Source organism: Oncorhynchus tshawytscha, linkage group LG06 (genome assembly GCF_018296145.1).
Source record: "Oncorhynchus tshawytscha isolate Ot180627B linkage group LG06, Otsh_v2.0, whole genome shotgun sequence".
Lineage (NCBI taxonomy): Eukaryota > Metazoa > Chordata > Actinopteri > Salmoniformes > Salmonidae > Oncorhynchus > Oncorhynchus tshawytscha.
The window spans coordinates 56,501,895-56,523,952 of NC_056434.1; the positions used below are offsets into that span (position 1 = coordinate 56,501,895).

The 22,058-nt window shown below is 40.4% G+C and overlaps 1 protein-coding gene across 2 annotated transcripts in view; it reads left to right on the plus strand.

The window, feature by feature from the left end:
* Positions 1–22,058, plus strand: part of wdr11 (WD repeat domain 11) — a 162,255-nt gene that overhangs the window by 135,233 nt on the left and 4,964 nt on the right. For both annotated transcript variants that reach the window (XM_024424247.2, XM_042323426.1), the window contains exon 24: positions 5,225–5,320. In XM_024424247.2, coding sequence (XP_024280015.1) covers positions 5,225–5,320 — 96 coding nt within the window. The remainder of the gene's footprint in view (positions 1–5,224; positions 5,321–22,058) is intronic.

Below are 22,058 nucleotides of genomic sequence, written 5' to 3' on the forward strand. Positions count from 1 at the left end.
CCTTCTCAAATACCAGAACTGTTTCCCTAGAAAAATCACTTCAATGCTTGAAAGTGTAACAATAATGTCTGGTTTTTATTTGTCTGGTCAACATCTGTGAGAGCCAGACCGGTTTCTCCCCTCCCCTTTAAATGTTGAAATAAGTCTTATTCCTCTGATGCCATGCCCATGAGATGAAAGTAGACAATGATGAAAGACTCGGAGCACAAGTGCTGCTGGTACACTGTCCATTGTTCACTAGTGTCAAGTCATATCATAGTCCATGGGCTGTATAGATCAAGCTTCTCGGAGTTGGAGTGCTGATCTAGGATCAGGACCCCCACAATGTTATTCCTTGTTATCTAAAAGGCAAAACTGATCCAAGATCGGCACTCCTACACTGAGACACTTCAGCTACATGCCCATTGCCCACTAATATCAACATGAAGAAAAATTATCTGCAATATTAGGTAAGATGTGATGAGCTTTCAGTCAAAAATACATTTGTCAGAGTATTCCAAAATCACCATAACATGAGCCTAATGAGAGGACACTGACAGTCTATGCCTATGGAAGGCTTTTAAACCTACTGAACAATAAGACAAATATTATTATTTGTATTTGGTTTTATGTCCAAAGCAGGTGGTTGACACAGAATTAATCTCTGAATTGAATAAAAGCTCTAGTTACCTTTGACATTTTAGTCATTTAGCAGATGCTCTTATCCAGGGCATCACAATCGTATCAAGTACATTTTCCCTCAAAAAGTAAAGACAGACATGCGTAACTAGCTCCCCAGCGTTTTAAGTAAAACTGCCAAAGAATACTCACCAGCAGTGGAGGCCGGTGAAAGGAGCCATAAGACGATGGGCCCACTGCATTGGCCGGAACAAACAGAACGGTACCAAACATGGACACCACGTTTGACAGTTAACTCCACTCCAACCACCACAATGAGCCTGCTCTCCCACAGGTCCGCCTCACCAGCCTCCACCGCCCACAACATCCAAAAGAAGAAGAATGAATATCCATCATTCTACTTCTCCCTTTTATAATGAAATTGGGCTGCCTCCTATGGAAACACACTTCAGTCCTAGCCACACTCCACCATCTCCACCTTTTTCAAAGTGATTGAGTGTGAATATAACACTTAACACCCTCCATTGTCTCCACTAAATTTAAAGTAATGGAGTGTCGATGTAACACCAAACAAACCTCCATCGACTTCACAAATTTTAAAACAGTCACGTCATGACAGTCCATTATCATTCATGTGATGACTGCTATTCATCGAATAATTACCTACTATGTTTATTACTCGATGAAATTAATCATGTAACAATTAACTCATTAGCAATTTGGGGCACCATGGGAAAAGTTTGTTTCATGATTTACCATTTCCCGAATTAAATCAAGAATATATAGATATCATACCACTCATCAGTTAATAATTTCCTCATATCAGTCTCATTCTGAAGATCGTAGACTCGTCAATCCGCACAAACCCGGGTCTCACTGACCATTCCGTACCACACAAATTGATTTGGTTATTTATTCACTAATAAGCTAAGTGATAACATAAGATACACATATATACATACGGTATAGGTTATTGAATAGAAGCGTAATACAAGTCCCTAGCGGACACTGGTTACCCAAGATATGACACAGGTTACCCAAGATGGAAATATAGAACGAGAGAGAAACAACACTTGGATACATTTGTAAACTACGCTTCGTTTAGCCCTAATACCTTGCCCCAAACTGCCGATCTTATGGGTAAGAAGTAATGTATGTAAACTCAGAAAAAAAAGAAACGTCCTCACTGTCAACTGCGTTTATTTTCAGCAAACTTAACGTGTAAATATTTGTATGACCATAAGATTCAACAACTGACACAAACTGAACAAGTTCCTTAGACAAATTGAATAATGTGTCCCTGAACAAAGGGGGGTTCAAATCAAAATCAAAAGTAACGGTCAGTATCTGGTGTGGCCGCCAGCTGCATGAAGTACTGCAGTGCATCTCCTCCTCATGGACTACACCAGATTTGCCAGTTCTTGCGGTGAGATGTTACCCCACTCTTCCACCAAGGCACCTGCAAGTTCCCAGACCTTTTTGGGTGGAATGGCCATAGCCCTCGCCCTCCAATCCAACAGGTCCCAGACATGCTCAATGGGATTGAGACCCAGGCTCTACGCTGGCCATGGCAGAACACTGACATTCCTGTCTTGCAGGAAATCATGCACAGAACAAGCAGTATGGCTGGTGGCATTGTCATGCTGGAGGGTCATGTCAGGATGAGCCTGCAGGAAGGGTACCACATGAGGGAGGAGGATATCTTCCCTGTTACGCACATTATTGAGATTGCCTGCAATGACAACAAGCTCAGTCCGATGATGCTGTGACACCCCGCCCCAGACCATGACGGACCCTCCATCTCCAAATCGATCCCGCTCCAGAGTACAGGCCTCGGTATAACACTCCTTCCTTCGATGATAAACGTGAATCTGACCATCACCCCTGGTGAGACAAAACCGCAACTCATCAGTGAAGAGCACTTTTTGCCAGTCCTGTCTGGTCCAGTGATGGTGGGTTTGTGCCCATATGTGACGTTTTTGATGGTGATGTCTGGTGAGGACCTGCCTTACAACAGGCCTACAAGCCCTTAGTCCAGCCTCTCTCAGCCTATTGTGGACAGTCTGAGTACTGATGGAGGGATTGTACATTCCTGGTGTAACTCGGGCAGTTGTTGCCATCCTGTACCTGTCCCGCAGGTGTGATGTTCGGATGTACCGATCCTGTACAGCTGTTGTTACACATGGTCTGCCACTGCGGAAACGATCAGCTGTCTGTCCCGTCTCCTTGTAGTGCTGTCTTCATAAGTTTTCATAACTGTGACCTTAATTGCCTACCGTCTGTAAGCTGTTAGTGTCTTAACGACGTTCCACAGGTGCATGTTCATTAATTGTTTATGGTTCACAGTGTTTAAAACCTTTATAATGAAGATCTGTGAAGTCATTTGGATTTGACAAATTATCTTTGAAAGACTGAAAAGGGGACTTTTTTTTACGCGTTGAATGGCTTTGTTGGTGTATCTCTTTTGGGCCCAGGCCTTCGTGGGCCAGGTTCAGCTTGGTGATAAGGGTTCGACAGAGGCCTTGTTCTTTGAATGGCCTTCTCCTTCGTTCTCGGGTGTAAGTCTGATTGTCCACAATATGTCATATTGTCCTTCTTAGTTGTCTGTTTATTTGCACTCGTTCAGGAAGAGTGGTCTCCTGAGGACAGCTAATCAGTCGTGTCGATGATCCCAGATTGGTGATAAAAGCCGTGGAGACAAACAATGATTTGAAGAGAAGAACCGTATGGTCCTGCTGAAATTCATCACCTTAGATACAGTACTCAGTACTCAACTGTATCATTGATTGTTATGAGGTTCCTTTGTCTTCTTCAAACTCGTGTTGCATTTCGGGGTTGTGACTAATTGTAGACCTCAGCTGCAGCTTGTGGCCCTTCTATTCTGATATGTTCATTCTTAACTAAAATGCTTTATACACTCGGGTAGAAAGGGGGTGTTAACGTCTTGCTGACACGCTGTCTGGGGTGTAGCTAGTTAAGAGACAAGGTATCACAATTTACTATGATCTCGTTAGAGAAATAAAATCAGAATCTTATCGTCACAAAAGATTCCCTTTATCCTGGATATTTTCCACACAACGCAAAGCATGTAAACATGACATACACCGTATGAAAATTCTTCAAGTTACAATGTTTTCGTTATAACGTCTTCATGCAACTTTTAATGACATCCCAAAATAGACGTTAATTTTCCATATTCCATCTCTCATATGTCCCAATATCCCAGTGTCCATGGTTTGATGTTGAAGTTCTTGGGCGGTAAACTCTAATGTAACACAGAGACATTCCATTTGCCCAAATTAGGCCACAAAAGGAATCGTCTGCTGCCTATGGTTTACGATCGAGGTGTCATAAAAAAAGAGACATCCATCCCTCTCCCCCTCTACGGGAGAGAGAGAGCTCTGTAGAGCTGATCCACTGTAACCTGGTCCTTTGGATCATCACAGGAGAGTCATGGCAGGACTGTGGTCAGAACATGTTAAAACAGATCCCCCCCTGAACGTAGACAATAAGCAAAGGTCAACTTCAAGTAACAAGACAATTTTCAATCTCTGTCAAAATTCAGTCTCTTAGTTCAGGCTCGCTTCAACAGGCTCAGCTCGCCTCCACACTTTTGCTCTCTTCTTTAGCTTTAGCAGGTTAACTAAGATGGTGTAGCAGATGGGGAAGATGATGATGATGATGATGATGGCACCAAAACAGCCTCTCTTCCTCTGTCCATTTTCAACTGTTGCACCAACATGTTCTGAACACTACATTTACCTGCAGTGAACATGTGTGTTTAGCACTATCCCCTTAGTTGTCATAGAGAACTTTGGTATTTTATGTATTTTTATTTATCCTTTATTTAACTAGGTAATGTTTGGTACACAGCACTTCTTCTGCCCAGTGTCTTCTCCTCAGTCCTCTTATAATACTCTGATTAGCTCTTGTGTTTTGGAAAATCCATCGAGTCTATCCACTAGACAATATAATTCTAGATTTTATTACTTTTCTTCTTTGTTCTGAAAACACTTTCATGCATTTGTCTGTTTCATCAATTATCCTGCAGTGAACATTAAATGCAATCATTGTGATGGGTTGGTGCGGAATATAAATGTCTGATGGAGCTTGGCAGTGCAATAGAATAACGATTCTTGAATATTTAAACAAAATGTAATGACATGTTCTCTTTACCTAGTCTCTATCCCTTTACCTTCTTACTCTCCATCTCCTGTCTCTCATACTTTCTCTTCTTCACCATCTCTACTCGTGTAATGATCTCATGAACAATCTCACCAGGCCTAAAAAATATATTATATTTCGGGAATTTAAGAGGAGGTTGGTCGATAAATATGTAGATGACAATTGTGATTGCCACTCGTACCACGTGACATGAGGATTGCGTTTGCTATGTTTTGTTTGTAACGTAATTGAATGTACCTTTACTATATATGTGTAACTTTAGTAACTGTTGATGGCTGCCATCTTGAAACAGGTCTCTCTTGTAAAATAGATTTTTATTTCAATGATACAAATCTGGATAAGTAAAGGTTAAATAATAATCTCTCCATCTCGTCCTCTTTCTCTCTCATCTCTAAATCTCGCTCTCTTTGTGTTGTAACAGAGGTTCCAGTTGGAGCGAGTCCATCTACAGGAGGTGAAGAGGTCCAGTTATGAACACACCAAGAAGTGTGCTGACCAGCTCCTCCTGCTGGGACAGGTCAGTACTACTGTCTTTACACTACTGTATGGGCTTCTGTAGAAGTTGTCATATGCACACACAAATACAAAATACTGTATTCTTTCTTTCAGATGAAATCTCTATTTTGCACACAAACACTTGTACACACACACACACCTGAGCACACCTGCAGAAGAACATATACTGCAGTCTGTCTTTCATACACAAAATATTTACAACGCACACACTGTTCTTTTCTGCTCGCTCCCTCTTTCTCTCACCCCTTCTCTCCCAGCCTCCACTCTGAGTGGAGCCTGATGGACAGGGATGAGTGTTGTTGCTCTCTTTCCCTCCAACACCCCTGTCAGTGGAGGATGAAGACGCGCCAATAGGGCTGTTAAGGTGACCGTATTACAGCCACACCGGCAGTTACCAGTTATGACCGTTGTCAAATTCTGCATGACCGCTGAGTTACGGTGACAAGGCTACTCCAAAACTGCGTTCTGTATGAATGCCACCACATCAGCGGTACGCTGATGGTCATTAGTAGCCTACCAAACTTGCTAAAGTACCTCAAGCTGCTAATGGCCTCGTATTCGGGGTGCTCTATTGTCCCTCTAATCACTCTGACATCATTGCAAATATAATCAAAAATCAAATCAAACACTTCATGCCATTGGAACACATTTTGGAATGTGAGGCTAATAATTAGCTGGTTGATAAGCTGAAACAGGTTAGTATCATCTGAGGTTGGAGCGAAAACCTTCAGGAGGGTTAGCGCTCAAGGAACAGGTTTGGAGACCCCTGGCATTGAGTTTCAGCAGAATAGCACATGTCGCGCAGTGAGAGCCAGCTCCTAAAATAGCTTGTTGATGCGTGGAATTAAATGTGTTCTTATAAGCCCAGTTATTGCGGAACATTTCTATACACTATATCAAATAAAATGTGATTTGATTTGTAATTTATACAGTAATGTTGGGAATTATCAACAGTAAAATACTATTTTTTTTTACTGCAGCATACTGTAAATGATGGTACATTTTGTGGCTGGGGATATAATTATTCAATTTCTAATGGTACTGTAATTCCACCCCACAGAATATAGTACCGTATCTTTGGAGTGCCAAAAACCTTTTCACCACTAGTGGGCGCATGGTATTGTTCTTTCTGTCGTATTAACATATTTTGATGCATGCCTTGTAAGAGGCTATATTTATTGCACCTGTGAGAGAGAATTAAAAAATATATACATTTTTAATTTAACTAGGCAAGTCAGTTAAGAACAAATTCTTATTTGGGTTAACTGCCTTGTTCAGGGGCAGATCAACAGACTTTTACCTTGGCAGCTTTGGGATTCGATCTGGCAACCTTTCGGTTACTGGCCCAACGCTCTATCCACTAGGCTACCTACCGCCCCAATTTGACTCCTTTGTACTTATACTGCCCCATCAATTTAAAATGTACAGTGCCTTCAGAAAGTATTCATACCCATTGACTTATTTCACATTTTGTTGTGTCTTTGGCTATGCCGGATTAAGTGATATGACATGCTATTTTATAAAATCCTTTCTCCGTAATTAATATTACCTGATTGAGCTAATCATGTAAATGTAATTAACTAGAGAGTCGGGGCACCACAAAATAATATTTATAGAGCTGTTATCTTCTGAATAAACTCTTAAAGACCTAGTAATATTTTACATCAATAGCAGTCAATATTAATCGTCATCTTAATTCAGTCTCATCTGAAAGTTGTAAATTCTTGGGTATCTTCAGCAACCCTGGCTAACAAGTTGAATCAGCAATACAAAATTGGGTTTAATTATTTATTTACTAAATACCTAACTAATCACACAGAATTACATATACACAGAATGAATTATACCTTGATTACAAATTACGTCATAAATGAAAACGTCCCTAGTGGGCGGAACAGATATGACCGCTGGTAACACAAAAGAAAAGGGGCTAGGTTTGAATGAAAGAGCGGAAGACTGAGGGACAAAGGGAGAAGCTGTGCTATCGTAAATACAGTATCTTATGCATTCTAAATTACCGCCCATTTGGAAAAGGAAAATGCAATAAATATTTACTCTGAGCTGCGCTTCGGTAGGTCGGTGGTAGATGGAAGGCCGTGTTGCCAAACCGAGTCCTTTGAAGAATGTCTCTGGTGGTCAATTGGTTAGTTGAAGTAACGTCGTTGTGTGGTAGACGGGATACTCTTGTCTGTTCTTTCCTAGCCCACGTTTGCAGCTGCTGTTGCTAACTCAACGGCTAGGAGGTATCAAGTTAATACCATTCGCAACCAAAGCTTACTCTGAGGTTGGCTTAGTTCTGTAGTTGACATGTTAGTCCTTTTAACGCAGAGGCTGCAGACCTCACGTACTTGGAACAGGAGGTTACATTTTTGTCAAGGCTTTATATAGTGGAGCGAGAAGGGTGTGTTTGAAAAGTTTTATAACCCATGACTCTTCATAGGGGCGGGCCACTGATTGATAAGAGCCCTAAACTTATGAAAACCCAAATCTCTCGTTTGGAAGCTAAAATTACGTTTCATCTCTTCACCCATAATTTTATATTCAAACATTTAAATTGAACAACAATTCCAAGTGACTCCTATGTGCAGACTTTCCACTGTAGAGTTTATGTCATCCTATCATTGATGAGAATGTCCCAGATGACAACCGAACTGACATCATATTCATTAAGTACCACCGCATATGTTCAATTGGTCGGATTACCAGAATATAGTTCATTTCCCCCCATCTTCTGATGTTCCCAGGATCTCTATGTTAACCAAGGGGTTTTCAAATTTCACATCAGTAGGGTAGAGAGAGGAAAAAGGGGGTAAGAGGTATTTATGACGGTCTTAAACCTATCCCCGGGCCAACGTCATGACGTGTTACAGCCTAAATTCAAAATTTATAAAATATTATTTATTTTTCTCACCCATTTACACATAATACACTATAATAACAAAGTGAAAACATATATTTTATTTTCTTTGCAAATGTACTGAAAATATTCATTCTGCATTTCAAACCCCCGAGTCAATACTTTGTAGAAGCACCTTTGGCATCAATTACAGCTGTGAGTCTTTCTGGGTAAGTCTCTAAGAGCTTTCTACCCCTGGATTGTGCAACATGCTCCTTATTCTTTTCAATATTATTCAAGCTCTGTTATATTGGTTGTTGATTTGATTTGATCATCGCTAGACAGACATTTCCATAGATTTTCAATTTAAGTCAAACTGTAACTCGGCCACTCAGGAACATTCAGTTTCTTCTTGGTAAGCAAGGGTTTGGCCTTGCATTTTAGTTTATTGTCCTGCTGAAAGGTGAATTAATCTCCCAGTGTATGGTGGAAAGCAGACTGAACCCTATTTTCTTCAAGGATTTTGCCTGTCCTTAGCTCCATTCCATTTATTTTGTATACTTTATCCTCATCAGTCCATAACGATTACAAGCATACCCATAACATGATGCAGCCACCACTATGCTTGAAAATATGGAGAGTGGTAATCAGTAATGTGTTGCAATGGATTGGCCCCAAACATAACACTTTGTATTCAGAAGAAAATGTTTATTGCTTTGCCACATGTTTTGCGCTTTTTCTTTAGTGTCTTGTTGCGAACAGGATGTATAATATTTGTGTTCTGTACAGGCTTCCTTCTTTTCACTCTCAATTAGGTTAGTATTGTGAAGTAACAATAATGTTGTTGATCCATACTCTGTTTTCTCCCATCACAGCAATGAAACACTGTACCTGTTTAAAGGTCACCATTGGCCTCATGGTGAAATCCCCGAGCAGTTTCCTTCCTCTCCGGCAACTGATTTAGGAAGGACACCTGTATCTTTGTAGTGACTGGGTGTATTGATACACAATCCAAAGTGTAATTACTAACTTTACCATGCTCAAAGGGATATTCAATTCAATCTTCTTCTTTCTTACACATCTACCAATAGGTGCCCTTCTTTGCAAGGCATTGGAAAACTTCCCTGGTCTTTGTGGTTGAATCTGTGTTTGAATTTCAGTGCTCGACTGAGGGACCTTATAGATAATTGTGTGTGTGGGGTACAGAGATGAGGTAGTCATTCAAAAATCCTGTTAAACACTGTTATTGCACACCGACGTGAGTCCATGCAATTTATTTTGTGACTTGTTAAGCACATTTTTACTCCTGAACTTATTTTGATTTTCCATAACAAAGGGGCTGAATATTTACTGACTCAAGACATTTAAGCTTTACATTTTTTATGAATTTGTTAAAAAAAAAAAAAAATCTTTACATTATGGGGTGTTATTGTGTTTAGGCCAGTGACTAAACATCTCAATTTAATTCATGTTTAATTCAGGCTTTAACGCAACAAAATGTGGGACAAGTCAAGGGGTATGAATACTTTTCTGAAGTCACCGTATAGGGTACAGATTGGAGTGGCAGCAAGTCTTAAACCTTAAATGGTTGAGACGTTTTGCCATGGTCTTTTGGTCTGTAGTCACTGCCAGTTTTGGAAGCCTTTGTTAACTTTTTGGTGACTGGGGGGCAGTATTGAGTAGCTTGGATGAATAAGGTGCACAGGGTAAACTGCCTGCTACTCAGCCTTTAAAGCTTATATGCATATAATTAGTATATTCGGATAGAAAACACTCTGAAGTTTCTAAAACTGTTTGAATGATGTCTGTGAGTATAACATAACTCATATGGCAGGCGAAAACCTGAGAAAAATCCAACAAGGAAGTGGGAAATCTGAGGTTTGTAGGTTTTCAACTCGTAGCCTATCGAAGATACAGTGGGATATTGGTCATGTTGCACTTCCTAGGGCTTCTACTAGATGTCAACAGTCTTTAGAACCTTGTTTGATGCTTCTACTGTGAAGTGGAGGGGGGGATTGGGGATTGAGCCAGGTGTCTGGCAGATTGCCACAAGCTCATGATGCGCGGTCATGTGAAAGTTAGCTTGCGTTCCATTGCTCTTCTACAAACAAAGGAATTCGCCGGTTGGAACATTATTTAAGATTTATGATAAAAACATCCTAAAGATTGATTATATACATCGTTTGACATGTTTCTACGACCTGTAATATAACTTTTTGGACTTTTCGTCCGACCTTTCGGCTGGACTTGCACGCTCGTTTGGATTTGTTTACCAAACGCCCTAACAAAAGGAGCTATTTGGACATAAATTATTAACTTTATCGAACAAATCAAACATTTATTGTGGAACTGGGATTCCTGGGAATGCATTCTGATGAAGAACATCAAAGGTAAGTGAATATTTATAATGTTATTTTTGACTTCTGTTGACTGCACAATATGGCAGCTATCTTTTTGGCTTGTTTGGTCTCTGAGCGCCGTACTCAGATTATTGCATGGTGTGCTTTTTCCGTAAAGTTTTTTTTAAATCTGACACAGCGGATGCATTAAGGAGAAGTTTATCTAAAGTTCTATGTATAATAGTTGTATCTTTTTTCAATATTTATTATGAGTATTTCTGTAAATTGATGTGGCTCTCTGCAAAATCACTGCATGTTTTGAAACTACTGAACATAACACGCCAATGTAAAATGAGGTTTTTGGATATAATTAAGCACTTTATCGAACAAAACATACATGTATTGTGTAACATGAAGTCCTATGAGTGTCATCTGATGAAGATCATCAAAGGTTAGTGATTCATTTTATCCATATTACTGCTTTTTGTGACTCCTCTCTGTGGCTGAAAAATGGCTGTGTTTTTCTGTGACTTGGTGGTGACCTAACATAATCGTTTGTGGTGCTTTCGCTGTAAAGTCTTTTTGAAATCAGACATTGTCTGGATTAACGAGAATTTTATCTTTAAAATTGTGTAAAATACTTGTATGCTTGAGGAATTTTAATAGAGATTTTTATTTTTATTTTGCGCCCTGCACTTTCACTGGCTGTTGGCAGGGTGGGGACGCTACTATCCCAGAGAGGTTTTAAGGCCTCTAGAAATGCAAGTGAAATAAAACACCAACAATTTATTAATATGCTGTAATGTGTAAAGACTTGCTTTTACCAATCCCTTGTAATTACAGTAAAATACTGTGAAATACAAACCTCTCCCCTCAAATAATTTAATTCATCCATTCATTCTGATTACGGTGGCATTTGTTTTTACAGTATAATACAGTTAATTTTACGGTATTGTACTGTGTACAGTATTTGAGCTGATACCATTTTTATATTACAGTAGGTGTAGGCTTACTGTAATATGAAATACTGAATTTTACATGCCACTGAGCTGCCTGGAAGGTACTGTCAAATTCAGGATCCCAGATTTCTATTGCAAGGCTACTATATTTATTTCTCAACTGCTAATTTGGCACATTGCTTCGCAATACAACTGGTGTAGCCTACCTGGCTTTAATGAAAATTAATTAATCACAAACCCCAATCCATTCGCTATTTAAGTGCTAATGGATGATTTAAAAAAATATATATATATATTTTACTTCCCCTGTTCTGACAGGTGCATGATAATGAGTCATTCTAAATTTAAAATCTTATCTAATTTCGAACGCATGCATTTTCCCCCTGACTTTTTTAAATGATCAATAGTCACATCATGCAGCCCATAGCGTACAGTGCCTTCAGAAAGTATGCACACCCCTTGACCTTTTCTACATTTTGTTGTGTTACAGCCTGAATCTAAAATGTATTAAATTGAAATGTTTTGATGCTGGCTTGCACACAATACCCCATATTGTCAAAGTGGAATTATGTTTTTAGGAATTTGTACATTAATAAAATATGTATAGCTGAAATGTTTTTAGTAAGTATTCAACCCCTTTGTTATAGCAAGCCTAAATAAGTTCAGGAGTGAAAATGGGCTTCAGTCACGTAAATTGCATGGACTCACTCTATGTGCAATAATAAATAGGGTTTAACATTATTTTTGAATTGCTGCCTTATCTCTGTACCCCACACATACAATTATCTGAAGGTTCCTCAGTCGAGCAGTGAATTTCAAGCACATATTCAACCAAATGACCAGGGAGGGTTTCCAATGCATCGCAACGAAGGGCACGTATTGGTAGATGATAAAAATGTCTATCCCTTTGAGCACGGTTATTAATTACATTATTAACCACTGTGCTTATTATTATTATTTGACCCTGCTGGTCATCTATGAACGTTTGAACATCTTGGCCATGTACTGTTATAATCTCAGCCCTGCACAGCCAGAAGAGGACCGGCCACCCCTCAGAGCCTGATTCCTCTCTAGTTTTTTTCCTAGGTTCCCCCCTTTCTATGGAGTTTTTCCTAGCCACCGTGCTTCTACATCTGCATTGCTTGCTGTTTTGGGGTTTTAGGCTGGGTTTCTGTATAGCACTTTGTGACATCGGCTGATCTAAAGAGGGCATTATAAATGCATTGTATTGATTGACTTTGGATGGTGTGTCAATACACCCAGTCACTACAAAGATGGTCATCCTTCCTAAGCTAAGTCAGTTGCCGGAGAGGAAGGAACCCGCTCAGGGATTTCATGAGGCCAATGGTGACTTTAACAGTTAGAGTTTAATGAGAAAATTGTAGATGGATCAACAACATTGTAGTTACTCCACAATACTACTCTAATTAACAGATTGAAAAGAAAGAAGACTGTATAGAATACAAATATTCCAAAATATGCATCCTGTTTGCAACAATGAACTAAAGTAATACTTCAAAAAATGTTGCAAAGCAATTAACTTTTTGTCCTAAATACAAAGTGTTATGTTTGGTGCAAATCCAATACAACACATTACTGAGTACCACTCAATATTTTCAAGCATAGTGGTGGCTTCATCATGTTATGGGTACGCTTGTAATGGTTGTTGAATGGGGAGTTTTGTTAGGATAAAAAAAATAACAGAATGGAGCTAAGCACAGAGCAATCATTTTTTTAAGAATAATGGGCAAATGTTGCACAATCCAGGTGTAGAAAGCTCTTAGAGACTTACCCAGAATAACTCATAGCTGTAATCACTGCCAACGGTGCTTCTACAAATGATTGACTTGGGACAGTGAGTAGTTATCTAAATTAGATATTTCTGTATTTCATTTTCAATACATTTGCAAAAATGTAAGAACATGTTTTCACTTTGTCATTATGGGGTGTTGTCTGTAGATGGGTGAGAAAGAAAAATATATATATTTAATCTATAAAAACAAACGAATACATCAGTAATAAAGTCCTCAATCAGCTTTCTGAATTGCTCTAGAGCAGGTTTTCTCAAACTAGTTCACTACACGCAATGTGTTTTTTCTTCACATTTTCAAACAATCCATTTATGTTTTCCAACGGGGCCATACATTTGGGTGAGTTTTTTTTTTCTCGCCTGAGTAGCCTCGTTTCACTGTCCCACAAAAAATAAGCCATCTAGTGTTCAGCGAAATAACAACACAACGTCAAATACAGGTAGCCTCGTCAAATAAATAACATCCAATCACATTAACCGTTACTCTCTTGCAGGAATTCCACTAACGGTCCGTATGTAGCCAAACTTAGCTGCTGCTCATTCCGTTTGCTCGAAAATTGATAAATGGTTAAAAAGAAGTCGGGCCCGCATCCATAGACATATACCAGCTCTACTGGTAGTACTGCTACTACCAGCAGTACTACACCTGCACCTGTCGACGACACAAGTTGTTCTGCTTCCACAAGCATATCCAATGCTAGCATCAGTAATTCTACATTTGTTCTTTGTCCAGCAAGCATGGACACTGACAGTTGTGAATCTGATAAAGCCGAAGAGCTACTGCCCCTTACCCGAGAAAGCACCGAAAAACAGACAGGGACGTTGGACCATCGAAGAGGCACTAATATTATGAGAACTACATTAATTTGGGGTTCACTTATATTGGGAGTAGTGCCTTTCCTCAGCCACAGTGTGTTATATGTGCAAAACTATCTCACAACTCGATGAAACCTTTGCTCTTGCGCAGACATTTAGAAACAAAACATGAAAATTAGAAAAATAAGCCACGGGAGTTTTTTGAGCGAGTATTAAGACTTTTGAGTAGTAAGACATGTATAAAAGCAACAGATACCATTAATGTAAGACATGTATAAAAGCAACAGATACCATTAATCAGGAGGGGCTAGAAGCGTCTTATATGGTGAGCTACTGAGTGGTTAGGACAGGCAAGCCCCATACTGTTGTGGAGGACTTAATTATTCCTGCTGCCACGTTTATTGCTGGGACAATGCGGGAGGAAAAGGCCCAAAAAACTATACAGTCAGTCAATGCCTTCATCAAACAACACTGTTTCACGATGCATCAGTGACATGGCAGGAGATGTTTTGAAACAATTACTGCTTCGCATACAAGCCAATGCTTTATAGCTGGATGAGTCAACAGACGTGGCGGGCCTGGCACAGGTACTGGTATATGTCCGTTACGTTTATGGGGGGTCAATTAAGGAAGACATCCTCTTCTGCATATCACTTGAAACCAGAACAACAGGAGATATTTTTAAAGTACTGGACAGCTTTGTGACATCAAATGGACTTTGGTGGTCAAGATGTGTTGCTATCTGTACTCATGGCGCAATAGCCATGACAGGGAGACATAGTGGAGTGGTAACGCACATGTAAGCAGTTCCTCCCGATGCCACTTGGATACGCTGCAGCATCCACTGAGAGGCTCTTGCTGCCCAGGCAATGCCTGACAGCTTGAAAGACGTTTTGGACGCTACAGTGAAAATGGTTAACTTTGTTAAAGCAAGGCCCCTGAACTCTCATGTATTTTCTGCACTATGCAATGATATGGGCAACGACCATGTAACTCTTTTACAACTTACAGAAGTGCGCGGGTTATCAAGGGGCAAAGTATTGACACATTTTTTTGAAATTGAGAGATGAGCTTCGCTTAAAGTTTTCTTTACTGACCATAATTTTCACTTGTCTGACAGCTTGCATGATGATGACGTTTCTCACACGACTGTCCTATCTGGCCTATAGCGAAGCACCTGAGTGAGTTGGGTGTGCAATTACGCAGGTACTTCTCCAAAACGCATGACACAAACAACTGGATTCGTTATCCCTTTCATACCCTGCCTCGAGTCCACTTACCGATATCTGAACAAGAGAGCCTCATCGAAATTGCAACAAGCGGTTCTGTGAAAATTTAATTTAATCAAAAGCCAGTGCCAGATTTCTGGATTGGGCTGCGCTCAGAGTATCCTACCTTGGCAAATCCCGCTGTTAAGACCCTGATGCCCTTTGCAACCATGTACCTATGTGAGAGTGGATTCTCGGCCCTCACTAGCAGGAAAACTAAATACAGGCACAGACTGTGTGTGGAAAATTATATAAGACAGACTCTCCAATACAACCCAACATTGCAGAGTTATGTGCATCCTTTCAAGCACACCCTTCTCAATAACCTGTTGTGAGTTATTCACGATTTTTGATGAACAAATAAAGTTTTATATGTAAGATGGCTACATAAAGAGTCAAACAACCCGAGTCGGGTTGTGACGACAACTCACACTCATTATTATGTTTTATATTTGAGATTCTTCAAAGTATCCACCCTTTGCCTTGATGACAGCTTTGCAAACTCTTGGTGTTCTCTCAAACAACTTCATGAGGTAGTCACCTGGAATGCTTGTTCAACAGTCTTGGAGTTTCTGTCACTCTCACTTGATAATGCCTCAAATTTCCCAGAGGCATCCCCTTTGTCTGGTCATAATGCACCCCAAAAAATCTATGCCTCTTGCAGCCCTTCTCCCTGTGTGCTGCCTGCTCCAAAGCACCACTCACCTCACTCACACAGCTCCATCACATCATCTGGTCGTTCTCACAGGCTACAAGTGAAGACAGACACATCGGGGACGCAACTGCCCATGTCCTTATCCAATTCCGAGGTGCATATTGAAGATATTTTAAGAACTGTCCACATTTACTTTTTGTCAGCCAACAAGATGAGTAGGCCTGAAGACAGCAAAAGCACTAGCCTGTGTCAATCTACTATCCCCCATAGTACGAAAGTTGAGCTATTCTGTGCGAGAAATAAATATTCCAAACATAATCTGGGACAGTTGTGGGATGCGATAGATCCCAAATTAACACAACCACTATAATAAATTTTAAAAATGAAAGGATTTTGCAAAATGAGGCTGACGCAACAGATCAGAACGTTTAGCTGAAATTGTTGATGAACTATTACACTTTCTTCACATTATAAGCGCAGCGTTGCACACACGGCAGTAGGCTATAAGTGCAAATGTTCCATTAGCAGGAAAACACCATTATCAAAATTGACCACAAATGTGATTATGCATGTTATGCATTTTTATGGTGAAAATTATCTTCCCAAAACTTGAAACTCGTGCTGCATACAGTATTGTAAAGTGGATTAATGTGCTTATTTTTAAGAATTTATTTGGCCACTTTAGTTGTGATACAAACCTTATCAAAAAGTGTGTGACTATGATTCGACTAAGTAAAAAAATATATATATTATAACTATATTGTTTCTTGCCTTAACCTGTTCATCATTCACAAGTGATAACATATCATACCTTAAGGGAACATTTTGACATTCGCCATATGGTTAGTGAGAAAGTCCACATTGCAAATGTACGGTCCCTTACTAGACGTCCGACAACGTTTCTAAAATTCACGGACGGCGTCGGGCCGTGCAGCAGGGCCGGATCTTCCAGGAAGTCACCATGAGAAAAAGTAGGCCCAAAATGAAGCCAAAATGGCCCTAAATGTCATTTGCTTTTGGGTGACAGTGAGAGAACCGTTAAGCTGAGAAGCACAATTCGACCTCAGGTACGTTCCTGAGGTCCTCCCGATCTGTGCAAGCCTAACCTTAACCGTGTGGCATTAACCCTTAACAGTAAATCAGGGTTTTTTGATCTCACAGATTACAATGACATCTCTCCTTATAGGAATACATTGCCTGCTCCCCTAAATTCAACCTAGAGCCTATGTGGGTTAATAATGCCTTATGAACCTGTCTTCGATGACAGTCCATCAGGCCACTATGAGGTCTACCTGTGTTGATTCTAAGCTTCCTGAAGCAACCGGAGGTGGTTAAAATCACCCTAAGTGTTTTTCCATACCTATATAACTGATGTTTGATAGAAATAGTGAATTCAACCCTGTGTAAATCAGTCAGTTCTTAACGTATAGACTTAAAACTCAGGATTCTGTAAAAGCATACCCCAATGAGGATATGTGTTTACTTTTAGCTTCCTGTGCCAACCGGAAGTGCCATAAATGGTGTCATAGGGGCTGTTTCGAAGGGTTAAAAAAGTCAGATCTTTCCAAAAATGTGCGATTAGGCAACCCTCATGAACTGTAAATCAGTCATTTGTCCTATAAAATTTCCAAGAAAAACTCTCTCTCTCACACACACACACACAGCTTGGACGGAGGGACACAGTGTGGTGCGTAGAGACAGACAGTGCCTGCAATAGTTACCTTTGTTCGAACAGTTAAAGAACCATCAGACCTAGAGTTCTGTAACTTTAGAAACCTGTTCTAGAACTCTGGTCGATAGTATTTGGCTCTAGAAGGTTCTATGTGATAGTTGGCTTCTAAACGAGTTGGAAAATGTGGGTGTGGTGTCAGTTTGTATCAGTTTGGTGTCAGAATGACATCTAATTGACTGATGGACGTTGACTTGCTGGCTGACTTTTGTCCATTTGCAATATGTTTAAACAGTGAGGTACCATCACCAAAATGACATTCACCCCCCACCCGTGCCCATCCAATAGTCATTTGTCATTTTGGACGTTTTTACAAAAAATCGGTAAAAAACAACAGTCCCACTTCTCCCTCATCATACATGACAAATAGACCATCTAGGTTGATTCATGGCTTAACATAGTGCTATATATCATTTTGGCAGTATAAATGCCTTTTGGACATTTTGGGGTTTGTAAACCGACTTCCATTGATCGTACATGGCAAATGGACATAACATCCTGAATTGACACTTTCAAATCTTTCAAATTGCATTTGGAAATGTCTTATGGCATTTGGCTTTTTAAAAAAAGTGACTTGACTTTGACTTTTGACTTCCTATGAAATCATATTGCAAATGGACAAAACATATGCCTTATGCACAAGTTTTTTTTAAATTATGATAATAAAATATGACTAAAGTATGTTGATACAGTTCTTATTCATGTGTTATTGACAAAAAAAATCTAAAGAATTTCCAAAAACGGTCCAGAAAGCACTTTTTTAAGGGGGTGAGAAGTTTTTGAAAAAATGTTACATTTTTCAAAATTTTACTTTTGGGTCTTGACTTGTTGTTACATTTGCAATATGAAAAATCACGGTGGAGCGCACTCGCCATCTGTTGGATTTTTGCAGTGTTACACTTGGCATTTGCCATATGGCATTTGCAATCAACTTAGAATGAAACGACGCCAAATTGAGGGGTATTGGACACTGTGTATATGGTTGTTACAGTGCCAATATGTTCCCATTCATTTTTGTCCATTTCAGTGGGGAGTTCCCTTACATTCGTAAGTGATAGGCTAATTTTGTCACCCAACAGACTATTCTTGATTTAATCTTGGCTTTACATATACTAAATAATATATGTGTGAAGCTCGTTTTAATTTAGAATTGACTATTAACATGCACCTGACTTGAAACGGGGGCGGGGAAAAAATACATGTCATCTCTGCACTTAAATAGCGAATGGAGGACACTTTTCCTGTGGTTCATTTTCATGCCAGCCAGGTAGGCTATACTCCTGTTGAAAATATAAGCAATGTGCTTTATATTTGCTTAATATTAGGAAATAAATATAGTACTATAGAAAGCTGATGGGATCCTTCTCTTTTTAAGAGAGGCCATCAATATGTTTTCTCGCACAATTGCATAGCCTATAGAAATGTTGTGCAACATGACCCCATGGACTCTCATGAAGTGTTTGATTAGATTTTTGATGGCATTTGCATTGATGTCATAGTGATTAGAGGGACAATAGAGTGCTGAGTACCAGGCAGTTAGCAAATTTGGTTGGCTACTAATGACCATTAACAGCATCAGAGCTTGGAGAAGCCAAATTACCGTGACTAAATTACCTTTCCCTCAATCCTGACTAGTCTCCCAGTCCATGCCACTGACAATCATACCCACAGCATGATGCTGCCACCTCCATGCTTCACCGTATTGATGGTGCAATGTTTCCTCCAGACGTGACACTTGGCATTCAGGCCGAAGGGTTCAATCTTTGTTTCATCAGACCAGATAATCTTGTTTCTCATGGTCTGAGAGTCTTTAGGTGCCTTTTAGCAAACTCCAAGCGGGCTGTCATATCGAGGGAATGATGAACAGAGCGAAGTACAGAGAGATCCTTGATGAAAACCTGCTCCAGAGCGCTCAGGACCTCAAACTGGGGTGAAGGTTCTCCTTCCAACAGGACAATGACCCTAAACACACAACCAAGACAACACAGGAGTGGCTTCGGGACAAGTCTCTAAATGTCATTGAATGGCCCAGCCAGAGCCCGGAATAGAACCCAATTGAACATCTCTGGAGAGACCTGAAATCAGCTGTGCAGCGACGCTCCCCATCCAACCTGACAGAGCTTGAGAGGATCTGCACATGTGTGTTAAGCTTGTAGCATCATACCCAAGAATACTCAATTCTAATAATCACTGCCAAATGTACTAAAACAAAGTACTGAGTAAGGAGTCTGAATACTTATGTAAATGTGTCAGTTTATATATATATATATATACATACATACATACATACATACACACACACACACACACACACACACACACACACACACACACACACACACACACACACACACACACACACATCTCTCAGCAAAAAAAGAGCCGTCCTCTCACAGCAAACTTAACGTGTAGATATTTGTATGAACATAAGATTCAACAACTGAGACATAAATTGAACAAGTTCCACAGACATGTGACTAACAAATTTAATAATGTGTCCCTGAACAAAGAGGGGAGTCAAAATCAAAAGTAACGGTCAGTATACGGTATGGCCACCAGCTGCATGAAGTACTGCAGTGCATCTCCTCCTCATGGACTACACCAGATTTGCCAGTTCTTGCTGTGAGATGTTACCCCACTCTTCCACCAAGGCACCTGCAAGTTCCCAGACATTTCTGGGGGGAATGGCCCTAGCCCACACTCTCCGATCCAACAGGTCCCAGACATGCTCAATTGGATTGAGACCTGGGCTCTTCGCTGGCCATGGCAGAACACTGACATTCCTGTCTTGCAGGAGATCACGCACAGAACGAGCAGTATGGCTGGTGGCATTGTCATGCTGGAGGGTCATGTCAGGATGAGCCTGCAAGAAGGGTACCACATGAGGGAGGAGGATGTCTCCCCTGTAACGCACAGCTTTGAGATTGCCTGCAATGACAACAAGCTCAGTCAGATGATGCTGTGACACACCGCCCCAGAAAATGACAGATCCTGCACCTCCAAATTGATCCCGCTCCAGAGTACAGGCCTCGGTGTAACGCTCATTCCTTCCACGATAAAAGTGAATCTGACCATCACCCCTGGTGAGACAAAACCGTGACTCGTCAGTGAAGAGCACATTTTGCCAGTCCTGTCTGGTCCAGCGACGGTGGGTTTGTACCTGTCCCGCAGGTGTGATGTTCGGATGCTGTGCAGGCGTTGTTCCACGTGGTCTGCCACTGCGGGGACGATCAGCTGTCCGTCCTGTCTCCCTGTAGCACTGTCTTAGGCGTCTCACGGTACGGACATTGCAATTTATTGCCCTGGCCACATCTACAGTCCTCATGCCTCCTTTGCAGCATGCCTATGGCACATTCAGGCAGATGAGCAGGGACCCTGGACATCTTTCTTTTGGTGTTTTTCTGAGTCAGTAGAAAGGCCTCTTTAGTGTCCTAAGTTTTCATAACAATGACGTTAATTGCCTACCGTCTTTAAGTTGTTAGTGTCTTAACTTCTTACGGATTAAATCCCATTAACAGGGTTGATTTGACAACAGCCAGTGAAAGTACAGGGCGCCAAATTCAAACAACAGAAATCTCATAATTAAAATTCCTCAAACATACAAGTATTGTTCACCATTTTAAAGATACATTTGTTGTTAATCCCACCACAATGTCCGGTTTCAAAAAGGCTTTACGAATAAAGCATACCATGCGATTATGTTAGGTCAGCGCCTTGTCACAGTAGAACAGCCATTTTCCAGCCAAAGAGAGGAGTCACAAAAAGCAGAAATGGAGAGAAAATTAATCACTAACCTTTGATGATCTTCATCAGATGGCACTCATAGGACTTCATGTTACACAGTACATGTATGTTTTGTTCGATAAAGTTCATATTTATATCCAAAAATCTTAGTTTACATTGGCGCGTTATGTTCAGTAATGTTTTGCCTCCAAAACATCCGGTGATTTTGCAGAGAGCCACATCAATTTACAGGAATACTCATCATAAACGTTGATGAAAGATACATGTGTTTTGCATAGAATTAAAGATAAACTTCTCCTTAATGCAACCGCTGTGTCAGATTTCAAAAAAGCTTTATGGCAAAAAGCACACCATGCGATAATCTGAGTACAGCGCTCAGCCACCATACAGACACCCTGCGAGACCACTGGTTCAAACAGCTCTTATTCGCTCCCCTATCATAGTAGAAGCCTGAAACAACGTTCTAAAGACTGTTGACATCTAGTGGAAGCCTTAGGAAGTGCAATCAGACCAAAATGTACACTTTATATTGGATAGGCAATTGAAAAACTACAAACCTCAGATTTCCCACTTCCTGGTTGGA